Here is an 18,238-nt window from a genome sequence, read left to right as displayed (position 1 = left end):
TAGTTTTAACTTTTTAACTCCCGTGATCAACACCCCTGTTTTGTGGCAGAACAAATGTTGAACACTGAACAAACACTGTCCTCCTGGATTCAGGATATGTGACACCAGGAGGTCACACCAGGACTGCAAGCAGTCTCTTTTATTCTTGCAGGTCATTGGTCAAATTCTGGTGAATTTCCAGCCAGAAGCATCTGGATAGTTTTTTCCCTCGTTTGTGAAGGCTTTATGAAGTCGCTTCATACTACATTTTCCTCCCAAATGCATTTATTTGCTTTCGTACTTACACATATAGCAAAGACCTGGAGACAAGAACTTCTGAACTGGAGTAAACTTCAACCATTATAAAACAACAAACTGACAAAGTAATGAAGGAATACATCTGAAACATACAGAAAAGGAAATGGGAATATTTTTTGGCATCAAACAACTTTTTGAATGAATACCAACATAAATTATATAAAATTATTCTATTGTTCATTTTATTCACACTCAAATCTATACAAATTCACCTCAAAAACACCACTAATAATAATACAAATAAAATTAATATAAATACATTTACGAATTAAAATAATGTATACTAGATTAAATGTATATATATATATATATATATATATATATATATATATATATATATATATATATATATATATTTTAATATGGATTTTGCCTTTATGCAATAGTCAATTGTTCCTGGTCATACATATAGCACTGAATATCACTAGTGCCTAAACACCAGAAACTTTATTAAAGTAATGGAATAATCCTTTTATGTCATCATTACGAATAATTCACTTATTTTAGTGGACTTTGTAACTCTTTTTTTTTAATTTTATATGTAGCCCTGTCAGGGTGGAGTACTTCAAGGCGACCTCAAGAGGGCACTGTTAAATACAAAGCCAGCTCAATTTTGTTTTCTGTATTGTTAAAATTCCATCACCAAGGTAGCATGCGCTTGTCTGAAAGTCTGAAAGGACTAAAATCATCTTTGGGGACTTCTTAGGAAGTGCTTATATTCTCTATATTCTTCTCTAAAACTGATTTGTAAATTCGGATTACAAGAGTTGATGATGCATGCAAAATGTCAATGACAAACAGTCAACAAAATTACTTAACTGTAATGTCTGCAGGAACGAGACGAGAGAAGGAGGATCTGCTGCTAAAACCATTCTGTTATGTTCTATCTTTAATGTATTTATTTGATTCTCCCCCTAGCTCTTTGTTTGTTTAATATGCTGTATTCTGTATTAATGACGTTTTTGTATGTTCTTACTATTTGTTTAGTTAAACTTCAATAAAAAAAAAAAAAAGGAGGATCTATTTACAGGCTTTTAATTAAAACTCAGAGAAATAAACAAATAACTCAAAACAAGACCACAAACAAACCGTTACATCCATGGAAGGTTGTTATGACAAAGACAGAGAGAACATGAAAACCTCTAAATCACTGACATGTCTATGTTAAACACAGACGTCAAATATCATAGACATACAGTCTCTGCTTTACAACATGTATATGTTTGAATATTTGTATACCAGTGTTAGCACAAGCAGATCTGACCTGTGAGAACAATCTCTGAACAACCTTGGGAGGGATATTAAATGTTTCTGTCATTTATTACAATATTCATCATCAAAATATTTGAAATAGAGATAAATATTTAATAATAAAAGTAAACAAAAGTCTATAGGCAGGATTGCCAGAGAAAAGAAACTTTCTGCAGGAAGTGGCTGAAATCGTTGGAATGTTCACAAGACAAGCAAATGTTGTCTAGTCCATGGACAGTCTGCTTTAATTCTCCTCTGTCTTTAATTATTGACCTTGACCCAGTGGGATGTTTGTGCCATCCTGGAATCAGATATATATCAGATATACTTTGAATGTCAAAATACTGCTAAATGTTTCCTTCCAGCATTCTCTTGGCAGTAAAATATGAACTCCTTATTTTTCCCTTTAAGGTTAGTGGATTAATAACATCATAAAACACAATGAATGGCAACAAAAATAAGCAAATGACAATATTTAATGCACTTGCTGATGTCTTCATAAAAGGTTTAAGTGTTCTATGAAGAATTTGAAAGGCACAATGTACTAAAACAGTTCTGAAGTTTAAAAGCTTTTTATTTCAGCCTATTTTCAGAATACACACAGATGTCACAATACTAACAAATGTAGAGCTTTAGCAAAAGATGTTTCAAAATATTATGCAATATGTGGTGCTGGGAATCCAAGAATCATACATTAACTCTAGTCTAGAAAAAACGGTTAACACGCACACACGTGGGCTGCAGTAAAAGACATAGTTAACATTGCTGTTTATGAAAATGTAATCAAGAAGTATGGGTGAGAGCACCAGAAACCTTCCTTTCAAAGGTTTTGCACAAAATGTTGGTTTCTCAACTCCGTCTTATACTTGTACTAAACCACAACTTTGTGTTTTCAACAATCAAACCTGTTCACAGAAAATATTTGCCAGAATTTCTGCATGGACACATTCACATGCAGCTATTGTGGCAGTTGTAGCATTTTGTAGTGAGTTATTACAAGAGAATAAATGTACACTGTTATGATTTGTCTTATAGGCACTTTTAACTTTATTCAGGATTTGAAGAAAAATGCCTCTTTTTGTTATGTAAAAATGGTTTTTTTTACTACAAAAATATTTAGTATTTAAAAATCTTAATCCCATGAAAATTTAAGAACTTCATACTAAAATGGCACAAACATGCTTAGCTTCAGACATAGAACACTGCAACTGATATGATTTAAAATAAATATAATAAATAGACATTTAATTTAAACCTTTACATTCTTAAAGTCACCAATTACTTTTGCTGATTTTACTGTCTATTCCAGGACTTCTTTAGGATGTTCTTATGAAGCCCCACATAACTGGGTCACAAACTCGATTTGTCCTGCAGAGCTGTGAAACCCTCCCCATGTGCACTCCCCTCAGTCTGTGTTGATTCACACGCATCCTTTGTGTTCCCCTCCACCCTCTTAATATTCCTCCCTTTCTTAGAGCACATTTGTCGGGGCAAATCAGTATGAAAACCCAGACCTATTCAGTCATCATCTTGTTGCTGAATCTGACAAAAAACAAACAAAAAAAAAAAACAAAAAAAACAGTTTGAGCTTCTTCAAAATAGGCACTTTTTGCCTAAATTCTCTCAACAAAAAGTGTGACCTGAGATGCTTTTTGAACAGCATTGAAGCAGTTCCCATGCCTGCTGGACACTTGTTGGCTGCTTTACCTTCACTATCTGCTCCAAACCGTCCATTAAATAAAAATAAATTTGGCTTAAATAAAGAAAAATAAATGTATACATAGGCACAGTTTGTTTTGTCTACAAACCTAATTATGTGGTCTTGACATGTTGTTATCCTACAGACATGGTTTAGGGTTTTTCCAAAATTCCCAAATCATGATCAAAATGATAGAGTAACTCCTACATTTTTTAAGCTACATCCACCAAACCTAAGTGAAAATATCGATCCATCTATCTGACCACTAGGCCTTAAAAACTCTCAAACATTTAGACATCAGCGATTGTCTACTGAGAGGATATCTACTGTATAACAACCAACAAAATTGTGCAAAAACCCACAGTGCCAAGAAACCAAAGGTAGTTGTAATGTAATCACAACGATTGCAAATGTGCTAGCATGACAGGCACAAGACTTTATGTTTGCTCAGGGCTCTGCTCTTGGGTACAAATACAGAACAGAATGTGAATCATGCTTGTGAGTGTCAAATGAGTTAAAAACAGAGAGAAGGGCTCCACAATCACTACTGCCCTGTGAATGGCCTCTCTCAGGAGCTTCACCACTCCTGTTTCACCCAGCATCTTTCACATTCTTCAGTCTGTAAATTAAATTAATATAACCTGGGAGGCTTACAATCAAGATCTGTAACAGTTACCACAAGATGGTGGTATTACTCAATACATTTCTTCTAAGCTCTCATGTCCAGGTTTGGTTACAGATGATCTGAATGTTGTAGTTTATTCATTGAAATAAACTAGATCAGTATATTAATATTGAATTGGCTTATGTGGCAGACAAGCTAAAACTACTAAAAGTATTACTTCATTTGAACACGTTTTCGAACCTGTTTACACCTGTATTATCACTGACCACTTGAGATCACCTGAAAATAATCTTCCAGGTTAACTACAGGTTAAAGGGGTAGTTCACTTAAAAATGAAAATTCTCTCATCATTTACTCACCATCCTGACATCCCAGATGTGTTTGACTTTCTTCTGCAGAACACAAATGAAGATTTTTATAAGAATATCTCTGTAGGTCCTCACAGTGGAAGTGAATGGGTGCCAAAAGTTTGACGCTCCAAAGTCCACATAAAAGGATCATATAAGTAATCCATACAACTCCAGTAGTTAAATCCATGTGTTTAGACAACATGATAGGTGTGGGTGAGAAACAGTGTATTTTTTTTAATCATAAATTCTTCTCCCTTCCCAGTAGGTGGAGATATGCAAGAAGAACCAAAAACAGGAGGAGAAAGGACTTAAATATTGATCTGTTTCTCACCCACACATATAATATCGCTTCAGAAAACATTGATTTAACCACTGGAGTCGTCTGATGTACATCTATATTGTCCTTATGTGGATTTTGTAGCTTAACATTTTGTCTCCTATTCACTTGCATTGTATGGACCTACAGATATTCTTCTATAAATCTTCATTCGCATTCAGCAGATTAAAGAATGTCACACATCTGGGATGGAATGAGAGTGATCTGGCATAGAATTGTCATTTTTGGGTGAACTAATAATTTTAAGCACAATCGACAGCATTTATGCCATGATGTTGCCACAAAAATACATTATACTTCGTCCCACCTTTTCTTTAAATAGGAAAGCGAAATACTTGGTTACAGTAAGGCACTTACAAGGAAGTGAATGGGGCCAATCTGTAATTGTTAAAATACTCAGTTTCAAAGGTACAGCCATATGACATAAACAATATGCATGTTAACATGATTTACTGTGATTGTATCGCTAACTAATCTTTTCTGTGTAGTATATATCCTGTATACTATCCAATGAAATCCCAGTAATGATAATTTAAACAATGTTACAGCTCAAATAAGTTTTAACAGAAGAATTAATGTGCTTTTATAAAATTATACACTTAAGAATTTTGTCTTTAAACCCTCCGAAAAATGGCTCCATTCACTTCCATTGTAAGTGCCTCACTGTAACTTTGATTTAAAAAAAAAAAAAAATTATAAAAAGAAAAGGAGGGACAAGTCAAAATTATTTATTGTGGTAAATCAACATTATGCCACAAATGCTGTCGATTGAGCTTAACTTTTATTGAACATGGGGTATTCTTTTTAAAAGTAAACAGAACTAGACTGGATCAGGAAGTCTAGAGAAAAGCAAATGATCAGTATGCCCAGAAGCAGACCAAACACTTTGGAAGAGCCATTCGGAATATTGTATGCAAATGTAAAAAAAAAAAATTCAGTTTGGGAAGAGATGCTTGTTGTGATTAAAGATATCAGCTGAAAATATTGTGAATTTTATATAATATATATATATAAAATATATCTTTCTTACCACCTTAATTCAATTATTTTGTTTTGTTATGCAAGTGTGAATGTAAAACCCCCCCCCAAAAAAACAGTAAGAAGCAGGCTCCTCAATTATATCTTATAGGAAATAAACAACCAAGAGACACTTAATACAAACATAATTAGCCCCAAAAGGTGCCAATTGCATTTAATAAACCTCAATAAGACAACAAAGACTTTAAATAGATTAATTTATGCATTGTACACATCAATTATAAAATGTCATACAAATGGAGAGGCTTTGAAAAATTACAGACACCAGTGTTCCTAAAAGCATGCTGATGCTATCTTTTGAATTTTCGCTTTCTTGTGAGTCTTTGGCTGTTCTTAGAAGTGTCAATAAGGCAGTTGGTGTCCTCTGCTCGAGAAGAGAGGGAGTTACAGGGAGAGAAAGTCATTGCAGAGCAGGCTACACTTCCTCCAGGTGTACCCATCACTGCAGTTTCTGCAAGGCCACTGGGGAGCATTTAAAGGTTGATATTACACAGACTCTATCCTATAATAGCTTTTGAAGTTTTATGAAATGATTTATGCTGGTTTGCATGAATGTGGAAACATCTGCATTTGCACATGTACAGGAGGTAGACAAAGTAACACAACTACCTAATATTATACTGTATTATCCATGGACCTAAAGTATCGGACCACCTTGTGTGTATATATACACTGATCAGCTACAACATTAAAACCACTAATAGGTGAAGTGAATAACATTTATCTTGTTACAATGGGCACCTGTTAAGGGGTGGGATTGATTAGGAAGCAATGTATTGGAAGCAAGAAAAATGGGCAAGCATAAGGATCTCAGCGCCTTTGACAATGACCAAATTGTGATAGCTAGATGACGGGGTCAGAGCATCTACAAAACAGCAGGTCTTGTGGGGTGTTCCAGATTTGTATCTACCAAAAGTGGTCCAAGAAAGGACAACCGGTAAACCGGCGACAGGGTCATGGGCGCCTAAGGCTCATTGATGCGCGTGGGGAGCGAAGGCTAGCCCATCTGGCCCAATCTCACAGAAGAGCTACTGTAGCATAAATTGCTGAAAAACTTAATGCTGACCATGATAGAAAGGTGTCAGAAAACACAGAGCACCGCAGCTTGCTGCATATGGTGCTGTGTTGCCGCAGACAGGTCAAGAGTGCCCATGCTCACCCTTGTCCACCACCGAAAGTGCCTACAATGAGCATCAGAACTGGACCATGCAGCAATGGAAGAAGGTGGCCTAGTCTGATGAATCACGTTTTTTTTTATTTATTTTTTTTTTTTAGATAATGTGGATGGCCAGGAGCATGTGTGTCATTTACCTGTTGAAGAGATGGCAGCAGGATGCACCATGGGAAAAAGGCAGGCTGGCGGAGGCAGTGTGATGCTCTGGGCAATGTTCTGCTGGGAAACCACGGGTCCTGGCATTCACGTGGATGCTACTTTGACACGTAATACCCACCTAAAGATTGTTGCAGACCACATACACCCCTTCATGGCAACAGTATTCCCTGATGGCAAGGGCCTCTTTCCGCAGGATAATTAAGCCCTGCCACACTCAAAACATTTTCAGTAATGGTTTGAGCAATATAACTTGGCCTCCAAATTCCCCAGATCTCAATCCGACTGGACTTGTGCTGGACCAACAAGTCCAATCCATGTAGGCCCCACTTCGTAACTTACAAGACCTGCTGCTAACATCTTGGTGCCAGATACCACAGGACACCTTCAGAGGCCTCGAAAGGGTCAGAACTGTTTTGGCGGCACGAATGGAATCTACATAATATTAGGCAGGTGGTTTTAATGTTGTGGCTGATCCGTGTGTGTAATACACACACACACACACACACACACACGTTTGGAATAATGTACAGATTTTGCTCTTATGGAAAGAAATACTTTTAGTACTTTTATTCACCAAAGTTGCATTCAACTGATCACAATGTGTAGTCAGGACATTAATAATGTGAAAATGTACTATTACAATAATAAAAAACACGCAAACCTTCTCATTTTTTTTTCAGTTTCAAAAGTGGCTTTTCTTTTAAATTCTTCCCATAAGACCTGCACCCCTGAATCTTCTATTTACTGTTGTACATGGAACTGGTGTTATGTGGGTAGAATTCAATGAAGCTGTCAGCTGAGGACATGTGAGGTGTCTATTTCTCAAACTAGAGACTCTGATGTACTTATCCTCTTGTTTAGTTGTACATCTGGTCTTCCACATCTCTTTGTGTCCTTGTTAGAGCCAGTTGTCCTTTGTCTTTGAAGACTGTAGTGTACACCTTTGTATAAAATATTCAGTTTTTTTTTGTGGCAATTTTAAACATGATATAACCTTAATTTCTCAAAACAATGACTGACTGACGAGATTCTAAACAAAGCGGTTTCTTTTTCGCCATTTTTGACCTAATATTAATTTAAAGACATGCCAGTCTATTGCATACTGTGGCAACTCACAAACAAACAAAAAGACAATATTAAGCTTCATTTAATGAACCAAATAGCTTTGAACTGTGTTTGATTTAATGGCAAGTGATTTTCTAGTACCAAATTAGCAATTTAGCATGATTACTCAAGGATAAGGTGTTTGAGAGATGGCTGCTGGAAATGGAGCCTGTCTAGATTTGATCAAAAATGAAATTTTTCAAATAGCGATGGTGCTGTTTTTCAGTAATGTCCTGACTATACTTTGTAATCAGCTGAATACCACTTTGGTGAATTAAAGGGGTCATGAATTGGAAAATCAAACTTAACATGATATCTTGACTTATAAGTGTTCATATCACTATAAAAACATACTGTAATTATTTTGGTAAAAACATATCCTATATAAGTTTACATGATGCACAGTAAGTGTATCCTTTCACAGTTATAAATATGATAGCACCATGTATTTACAATTTATTTTGTACTGTCATGCTTTACTCAGCATTTGTAAAACACGGAAATGTTTCACCGTTGGAAAATGCCCCAACTATTTAACAAGATACACACCGTTGTGACGCTTTTTGGTTTAAACAACAAAAGTAATACCTATTACACAAATTGACAAGAAAATTACAGCGATTACTTACCACACTGTCAGACTGCAGTGTCCTTGCCATTTGTGGAGGGGGTTAATTCAGGATCAGACTCTTGGTCAAACATGTATGGATGAATTCCTCTGGTTGTAATTTGTTTATCCATTCAAATCTTTCAAAACAACCCCATATGCGCGGAATGGCTGGGGCGTTTACACATGCAAAGATGTTACCCAACAGCAGTGGGCGTGTACACTGAAGTCTTCAAGAACACACCCCAAAACATGGAGCATTTGAATCAGAGGCACAAAAACTGACACTAAAAACATTATCAGGTCCCCTTTAAAGTACCAATTTCTTCAGAAAGAGCAAAATCTGTACATTATTCCAAACTTTTGGCCGCCAGTGTGTATGTGTGTGTGTGTGTAATATATATATATATATAATTAACCTACTTAAAAGGATAGTTCACCCCCTATTGTAAATAAATGGACAGACATAACACATTTCCTAAGGTTCAGACAATGTAAGCAATACTTTTTAGAGAACAATAATAGAACCGTACCGGTTTGCTTTTGTACAAATATTAGATGGTCCGGCTTCATCACTGCCTGGAAGTAAATTTACAAGTGCATTAAATATGGTACAAGTCTCAATAGACCAGCTATATGTGCACATCAAACACACTGCAAGTGAGAAAAGAAGAATTACACACCAGTATGTCTCCGTTCTGTCTGGTCCAAAGCAGAAAGCAGGCCGTTTCCCTGCAAGAGTACAAAGATAAACACTTCACAATATAGACACATTATGACACTTACACATTAACCACAATTTAATTCAAATATTACGCAGTGTACTTGTGATTGTATATAACAGGCACCTGTTTGGTATTTGAATCTTTCTTTTTTAAGCACACATCAACATGCTCCGAGTATTCCAGAGGTGGAAAGAACCCCTGACACAGATAGCATTTCTCCATCTTTGCTGATCTGCTGAGAAATGGAATATCAAAATGCTTAAGGTAGAATTTTCTTATTGTGGCACCAAGTCATTTATTCTCAGCATTTTTAATGATGGATCATTATGTCTGGAGGATAAACTGCTGTACCTACTTCCTACATCTGTGTTGGGTCTCCTCAGTCATATCTCTTCTGTTCCTCTTCCTTAAGGAAACTAAAATAAAAAGAGTGAGAAAATGTTAAAATTAAGCATTTAATGAATATTTAGACCTGTGACAAATTAAGCTCCAATATGTATTAGAATTAGGCCTTTAAAATGAATTCTAAAGTATATAGCAAATACAGTAATATAATAACACATATTTGTTTTTCAATACAGGTCATACAGGGTTGGAACAACACGAGGGAGAGTAAATTATGACAGAATTATTGATTTTTGGGTGAACGGTCCCTTTTGGTTTCACAATCTTTATAAAACTACAGTAATGGTAATATACAACAAGGTTCAGATATTCAGGGAACTAGTAGATGGGAACGCAGACCTTGTGGTTGTTCTTCCTGTTGGTCTTGGTCCTCTGCTTCACCATCACAAAAGGCTGCATGCAACTCAATCCTGCTAAGAGGGAAGAGTTTCAAGCACATGGGACACTCCATCCTCTGACTGTCAGGAGGTTCAGCCTCTGATGGCATGCTGTCCAGCTCCATCACCACCTCCTCTACTGCAGGAGCTACTCCCTCGCCCTCCACCTCCATCGCTTCACTGTCAGCATGAGACTGAGGCTGTCAATAAGTTAAGAGACAGTGAGGGAAGCTCAGTAATATGGTCATATGTAAATGGAGCTTAATTTAAAGCATTTATATTGGGTTGATCTTTAATGTGGAAAGACATAGAGCCTCTATTCCAAAGCCTAGTGAGTTTTCCGTTAAGAAGGCCAATGTAGACAGCAGATGGTGACTACACTCACTAGGTATAGTGGGTTACCTGTGTGGGACTGGCAGGACTGGTCACCATTAGCTCTGGTGTGCTGTTTTCAGTCATCTGAGTTTCTGCATTAAAAAAAAGTTAACTGAAGTAAACTCGTACCAGAGGAAAATGTGTAATGGAGAAAATTCCACCTGCATGATCAACCATGTACCTGGACAAACTGTTTCTTCATTTTCATAACCCTCGCAATGCTGGGCCTCCTCCTCCTCTTCCTCATCTGGATGGTGAATTTGAGTGTCATCTGAGATGTCTTTCCTTTCAATAAATTAATGGGACATATTAGGTCAGCATTGGATAGGATCTGATAAAAATCAGTGTATTCTGGAAAGGTCTAGATCCTGAAACTACCCTTAAAGTTAATGACTAAGCCCTCAAATCTGATCCACGCTTGTGAATGAAAAAATGGGGGAGACTAATGAAGGCGAGTAAATTACAGAATTAATATTTAGGTGAACTACTCCTTTAACATTTTATTCTGAACTCTCTTTCATCTGGGTGAGTGACTTGTGAAAACAAAAACATGACAGGTCAAAATATACAGTACTGTGCAAAAGTTTTAGGCTTTTATAGTTTTTTTAAAACAATGCCAGGAATAGTTATTTATCAATTAAAGTGCAGTAAAAAATTAATAAATAAAAATAGGAGTGACGACCCTATTTCTTTAAAACAACACCAATTCTCCAAGGTTCACTTATGGACAGTTTTTCAAGATTATTCCAAGCATCTTGGAAAACTTGCCTCAGTTGTATTGCCTATGTATTTTGTCTGACTTAATTGCTTTTGTCTCTTTATGTAATTCCAGACAGACCCAAAGATGTTGAGATTCGGGCTCTGTGAGGGCCATACCATCAGTTGTAGGACTCCTTGTTCTACTTTTATTCCATTCTATTTGCAAAAGGAATTCTTGGAAAACTTAAATATAGAGATGCACCGATTGCAATTTTCTTGGCCGATTCTGATTTCCGATTTTTTGCAAGTGTGACCTGCTAAGAACTATTATTGACCGCATATACAAACAAAATCTACCTTTCTTCAATGGCAGATTTATAATGGTAGCTATAATTTTCATTATAAAATAAATTATTAAACATTAAAATTTCCCCCAAACTGCACTAAGTTACAGGATCTTCTCTCACTTAAACAACTCTCAAAATAAAGTGCTCTGTGACTGGAAAGAGGTAGAAATAACAATTAACTGCAAATGAGTTGCTTAATATAACAAATGTCATTTTCCACTATTTTTATAAATGGACCTTTTTCTCTTTATTACTCATCTAACAAAACAATTATCTAGGTTTATGACCTCAACCTGGCAACTTACAACCCATTTGCGCTGTTGATATCTGCGCAGGCAGTAGACGCGGGATGTTAAATCAAGCGTCACTGGTAGAGGGGAGAAGACTCAGCTGGTGCTCCGGTGAAAAAAAACAAAATATACATGTACATTTAACAACAGCTGGATGGAAATATTTAATTTCATATCCCGAAGCCATATCGACAATGCCCACGCCTTTTGCAATGTGTGTCGCACTGATTTTAATATCAGACACGGTGGGAAAAATTACGTTACTCCGCACATTAAATCACAACGGCACAATTTCTATAGTATTTAGCCTGCCTCTGCCATCCAGCACCCCACTTCCCCTCTCCCGGATTTGTGTACCCAAATGTTGACAGATAACAGGCTGCGTGTGTGAAATGACACTAGATTAAACAACTATGGCAACGCGATGTCGGAAAATAACCACCTACTCTGTATCGAGGAAATGTATCAGATTTATGAAGCCTCTGTCCTCAACTATGGAGAACAGCTGGTCATCCAGGGCCATGAATTCCATAATTTTCCTCGTAATTGCTTTGGTCTTTTCGCTGCTCATTACAAGGAATGATAGGAGACGCTGCTGACTTGTGACTGGCTCTGAGCTCTGGCTAGGTTTAGCCGCTTTCACTTTTTAGCTTCTTTTTTAAAATGGCATTTTCAGCTGGGTGATGGTGTTATAAATGTCTAATTAGGCTTGTTGTTCCGAAAGTTATTGTGGTGGTTCCCCCGCGGTTTACTTTGGCCTTACAATTATTACACATTTCGAACTTTATATATTCTTCACTCACAGTGAAGATCTTCCACGCCAATGACATGTTTACGTGCGTCTGTGACATTATTTCCTGTGCCGCTGCCGGCAACAAAACGGACCGCCTTGGAATCGGAAAGACGTGAGGCTGACCGGTCACCGATCCGGCCGAGCATGCGGAAAATCGGCTAATTCCGGTCCCTGGCCGGTCGATCGGTGCATCTCTACTTAAATAGATATTTCCTATTGACACACTAAAGATGATATAAAATAAGCATCTTAAAAGGAATGTTCCGGGTTCAATACTAGTTAAGGTCAATCAACAGCATTTGTTGCATTATGTTGATGTTTTTGACCACAAAAACAAAGACCCGTCCCTTCTTTAAAATAAGCAGAAATCGGGGGCCTGGGTAGCTCAGCGAGTATTGATGCTGACTTCCATCCCAGCAGTCACGAGTTCGAATCCAGGGTGTGCTGACTGACTCCAGCCAGGTCTCCTAAGCAACTAAATTGGTCCAGTTGCTAGGGAGGATAGTCGCATGGGGTAACCTCCTCATTGTCGCATTGAGTGGTTCTCGCTCTCAATGGGGCATGTGGTAAGTTGTGCTGGATTGCGTAGAATAGCGAGAGCCTTCACATGCTGTGAGTCTCCGCGATGTCATGCACAACAAGCCACGTGATAAGATGGGTGGACTGAATGTCTCAGAAGCAGAGGCAACTGAGACTTGTCCTCCGCCACCTGGATTGAGGTGAGTAACCGTGCCACTACGAGGACCTCCTAAATAGTGGGAATTGGGCATTCCAAATTGGGGATAAATAAATGTCTAAAATAAGTAGAAGGTTACAGTGAGGCACTTACAAATAGAATTGAATGTGGCCAATTTTTGGAGGGTTTAAACAAAGAAATGTGAAGCTTATAATTTTATAAAAGCACTTGTATTAATTCTTCTGTTAACAACTGTGTATTCTTTGAGCTGTAAATTTGTTTCATTTGTCATTTTTGCAGTCGTTTTAGGGTTTGTTGACATTACATCATCATGGTAACAAAGTTTTAAAACTTAACACAGAAAAGTTAGTAAGTGATTTTAACATAAAAAGACTTGTGGCTGTACTTTTGAAACAGTGAGTATTTTAACATTTAAAAAAAAAAAAATCGGCCACATTCACTTCCTTTGTAAGTGCCTCACAGTAACCTAGATTTGTGCTTTTTTGAAAGGAATGGAGGAACAAGTTGAAATACATTTTTGTCGTCATCAACATTATGCCACAAATGCTGTCGATTGAGCTTAACTTGTATTGAACCCGGAACATTCCTTTAAGGCAAATAGTGTTGTTGAACATCTTATGTGCATAAGACTTTTGCACAGTATTGTCTATTGTCAAATCCATAAAGATAATTGAAGCTACTCACTTGACAATTATAACAGGTCAAAAATTTAAAAATGATGCTCTAAGGTGTATTCTCTGGCAATAAAGTTGTCACTGACTTCATAACATGGGTGGAGAGCTACTTAAAACCATGCTAGAAATCTCAGATTCAGATGCACAAAACTGCAACTGCAGGATGCATTTTCTCACTAATGTAACTACACTTTTATATAGAGTTTTGCAAACTAGACACTCTATACCTGAAAGGTTTAGTTGCAGGCGTGGGCTCCACTTGGCTGAAGAAAGGGTATTTTTGCTCCTGAGAAGGCAAACAATTTATCAGCAACAGGTGCAGCAACATTCTAAACATGACTTTTCAGTAAACAACTGGAGGAAAAAGAGTGTCACCTTGTGTTTGACGATGGTATTACCCCCCATTAAAACAACAACAACAGAGAAACCATGGATCCAAGGAATACAATATAAAAACTCTGATACCAAATTGAAAAATAATAATAATATTATATATAATATATATATATATATATATATATATATATATATATATATATATATATATATATATATATATATATATATATACACACACACACACACACACACACACACACACACACACACACAAGCGCTTTGCAAAAGTATTCACATACATACATGCGCGGCACACACACACACACACACACACACACACACACACACACCCCTTGCAAAAGTATTGAAACCCCTGACCAATTCTCTCATATTACCAAATTACAAATGGCCCATTCTTCTCAGCAGATTTGCTCCAGGTTGTTCAGGTTTGTTGGGTGACGCTTGTGGACTACAATTTTCAAATAGTGCCACAGATTCTCAGTAGGATTGAGATCAGGACTGGGCCACTGTAGGACATTTATCGTTTTGTTTTGAGCCACTCCAATGTTGCTTTGGCCTTGTGCTAGTCATTGTTGTCACTGCTGAAATGTGAATTTCCTCCCAAGCTTCAGTTTTTAATGGACTGAAGCAGGTTCTCTTGCAGTATTTCCCTATATTTTGCTCCATCCATTCTTTCTTCAATTCTAACAAGATGCCCAGTCCCTGCTGATGAGAAGCATCCCCACAGCATGATGCTGCCACCACCATAGTTCACTGTAGGGATGGTGTGTCTTGAGGCATAAGAAATGTTAGGTATGTGCCACAATGTGGCAGGGCAGATTCCACACACCCGGCCCCTAATCAGGCTAATTAGCCATCAAGTGGGATAAGGACCACCAGAAGATGGCAGTGCGAGAGAGAGAGAGATTTATGGACAGCTGTCTGACACCTGTGTGTGTGTGTTTGTCTTTTTGGTTGTGTTTTATATTAAACTATTATTTATATTGTCAAGCCGGTTCTCGCCTCCTTTCCATTTATCCCCTTAACACACATATAGCGCTTTGAGTTTTGGCCAAAAAGCTCTATCTGACCACAAAACCTTCTCCCACTTCTCAGCTGGGTCACTCACATTCTTTCTGGCAAACTCCAGACGTGCCTTCAGATGGTACTTATTGAGTAGCGGCTTCTTTCTTGCAACCCTCCCATACAGGCCAGAGTTATGCAGTGCTCTTGATACGTTTGATTACTCCACTCCCAGCAACTGAACTCTGTAGCTCCTTCAAAGTGATTGTTGGCCTCTCTGTGACTCCTCTCACAAAAATTTTTTTTTTTTTTAGAGTGCTGAGTTTTGAGGGACGGCCTTTTCTTGGCAGTGCTTGGGTGGTGTGGTACAGCTTCCACTTCCTGATTATTGATCTAACTGTGCTCAGTGGGGTACCCTTTCCCTAATCTATTAATTTGTATTACTTCATCTCTAACTTATGTAGAATGCTCTTTGGTCTTCATTTTCCTTTTGGTCTTCACAGCCCAACCAATGATCCTTCAACAATGTTTTTTTAATCCAGAAAATGTTATTGCAACTTTAATGATTCACAGATGGATGTCAATGGTAAAGTTGACTCAGTTCATCATTGATTGGGTGAGAACACCTCAAACTTTAATGGCTGTTAAAACCAGCAGACAGGGCTCATTATACTAAAAAGAAAATTACGTAAAGTGTGGTGCTTTTGTGCAACCAAAAACAGTGTTTTTTTACGGCGTCATATGCAAAGCCAAACAGCGAAAAAGCAGCCCTTTTCACATCCACTAAACACCATCCAATACAGCGTTTAAAAAAAATGTCACATGTTTTTTACACTGCTTGAAATCACCATGGCATATTTTAAGAATTTATGGTTTAGAACGCTGCCAATTATGCCATTTAGATGTACATGCATTAAAACTATCCTGTTATTCGGACACTCGTGCAATAACATGATGAAAAAGTAGACCTCATTCCATAGAACTGTGAGCACCTGCTAAAACGATGCTGTTAATGATGGTGATTGAGGCTTTCCTTTATTTGACTACCATACGTAACATCAAATAATTATATGACAATAGCTACCCCCCCCACCCCCCCACCCACCCCACCCCACCCAGTGCAGTTTACATTTCAAGTTCAAGGAAATACATTGTTTTATTGAGTCAAGTCAATGAGTAATCATGTTAAATAATCATGATCTCAATATTGACCAAAATAATAGTGATTACGATTTTTGCCATAATGAGCAGCCCTAATTCACATCATATTACTATAGTAACACCATGGTTAATTGCAATAAAACTATGGCTTCTGCCAGAAAAACATGATTACTACAATATTATTCTAGTAAGACCATGGTTAAATTTACCCAGATCAAACCTTTCTCTAAACTCCCTGACCGTTACCGTGAACAAATCACTGCGAGGAAATCAACTTTTATATAAAAGTTTTATTTATTTTTAGTAGTATTAAAAGGCGCGCTCAATACTTTTTTGATCTGTGTTGAAGAAGACCTACACTGACATCTAGTGGCCTGAATGTTGCATCATTCAAACACTGTAGTTTTCAGTTTCAGATGCCATTGTAGAAATGCACTATGCACTGTAAACCAGGATTAATTTAATCCATGAATGAAATTGTCCAATAACAGGGCAGTTACTGAGAGTAAGTAAATAGTATTCAGCTGGTCATGTGGTTCTAACATGGCTGCCCCTTGTAGAATAAAACAGCTTTTATAAACTTACTGATATGACTTAACTCGTCATCTCCCATGAGTGGCCATGATTTTATACATGTTTAAATATTATTTTACATTTCTTTGAAAGTAAAACTTTTTAAATGAGAAAAAAAATTACTGATAACTATAAAGCAGGGCTGCAACAAATAATCGATAAAATCATTAATAATCGATTATGAAAATCGTTGTCAACGAATGTCATTATCGATTAGATGGTCTGCACACGTCACATGGAGTGTTTACTGATGATATCAGTAAACACAGTCACACACGAAATGGCAGAGAGTACAGATCAACCGCCGGCAGACAAAAGCGTGCGCCCCAAGTCATCGAAGGCATGGGAGCGTTTTACATTAAATGCAGCAAAGAAGACTGTAACCTGCAAGTTATGCAAAGATGAGATTGTGTGGCATGGAAGTACCACAGTGATGCAAGAGCACATGAAACGAAAACACGTTGCTGTAAAAACGATAAGCAAAAACTGTGTATTCCCTCATTATATGAATATGTGAAAATGGTATAGTCTAGTTTAGTTTAATTCAATGCTATTTTGTAAACAGCTTTGTTTACTAACTTCGGGACAGCTAAAAACAGCTTTTGTCTCAAGCATCAGGTTGTGCAATAAACTCGCTCACAACATATTGATGGATTAAAATAGCGCTACCACAGAAATAGGTTCAATTAAAACGGTTTGAACAAAGTACTAAAAGATTGTTTATTTTAGTCACTGTAGTGGTTTTCAGCGAATGCTTGTGCACTAATGCATGATATTTTTCCTGTCCTATTAATCAAGCTTGTTAACTTGCTGCGTTTCTCCATTCCGTTCTCTTTTTATAGCAATTGTCTACAACAATTAACTTTTATCTGTTTTTCAAACACGATCTACAGTGGTTCTACTACGTTCACACACTTGTTTTCAGTATTTCTATATTTAATTTATCTATATATCCTTTAATTATTATTCAAAATGAAATTAATAATATATTTTAGATGTTTAGATCTTAACATTTGAACATGTCTGTCTACATTTTTTCAAACAAAAATTATGTTAAAACAATGTTGTTTTAATTATATATATTGATTTTTATATCAATCATGGTTGTCAACTTGCCAT

The 18,238-nt window shown here is 37.0% G+C and overlaps 1 protein-coding gene across 3 annotated transcripts in view; it reads right to left on the bottom strand.

The window, feature by feature from the left end:
• Positions 1–5,720: 5,720 nt before the first annotated feature.
• The window catches only part of LOC127624615 (BRCA1-A complex subunit RAP80-like), a 27,162-nt gene continuing 14,644 nt past the window's right edge, over positions 5,721–18,238 (bottom strand). Inside the window, exons 11-19 of one of the 3 annotated variants that reach the window (XM_052099404.1) lie at positions 14,251–14,309; positions 10,705–10,808; positions 10,551–10,615; positions 10,111–10,348; positions 9,722–9,782; positions 9,490–9,601; positions 9,325–9,373; positions 9,175–9,220; positions 5,721–6,059 (exon numbers count right to left, since the gene is read on the bottom strand). In XM_052099404.1, the coding sequence (XP_051955364.1) occupies positions 5,888–6,059; positions 9,175–9,220; positions 9,325–9,373; positions 9,490–9,601; positions 9,722–9,782; positions 10,111–10,348; positions 10,551–10,615; positions 10,705–10,808; positions 14,251–14,309 (906 nt within the window). In that variant the 3' untranslated portion in view covers positions 5,721–5,887. The remainder of the gene's footprint in view (positions 6,060–9,174; positions 9,221–9,324; positions 9,374–9,489; positions 9,602–9,721; positions 9,783–10,110; positions 10,349–10,550; positions 10,616–10,704; positions 10,809–14,250; positions 14,310–18,238) is intronic. The other 2 variants (XM_052099405.1, XM_052099406.1) reach the window with 2 other exon arrangements.

This window comes from Xyrauchen texanus, chromosome 31, assembly GCF_025860055.1.
Source record: "Xyrauchen texanus isolate HMW12.3.18 chromosome 31, RBS_HiC_50CHRs, whole genome shotgun sequence".
Classification (NCBI taxonomy): Eukaryota; Metazoa; Chordata; class Actinopteri; order Cypriniformes; family Catostomidae; genus Xyrauchen; species Xyrauchen texanus.
This window is presented reverse-complemented; position numbering and strand designations above follow the sequence as displayed.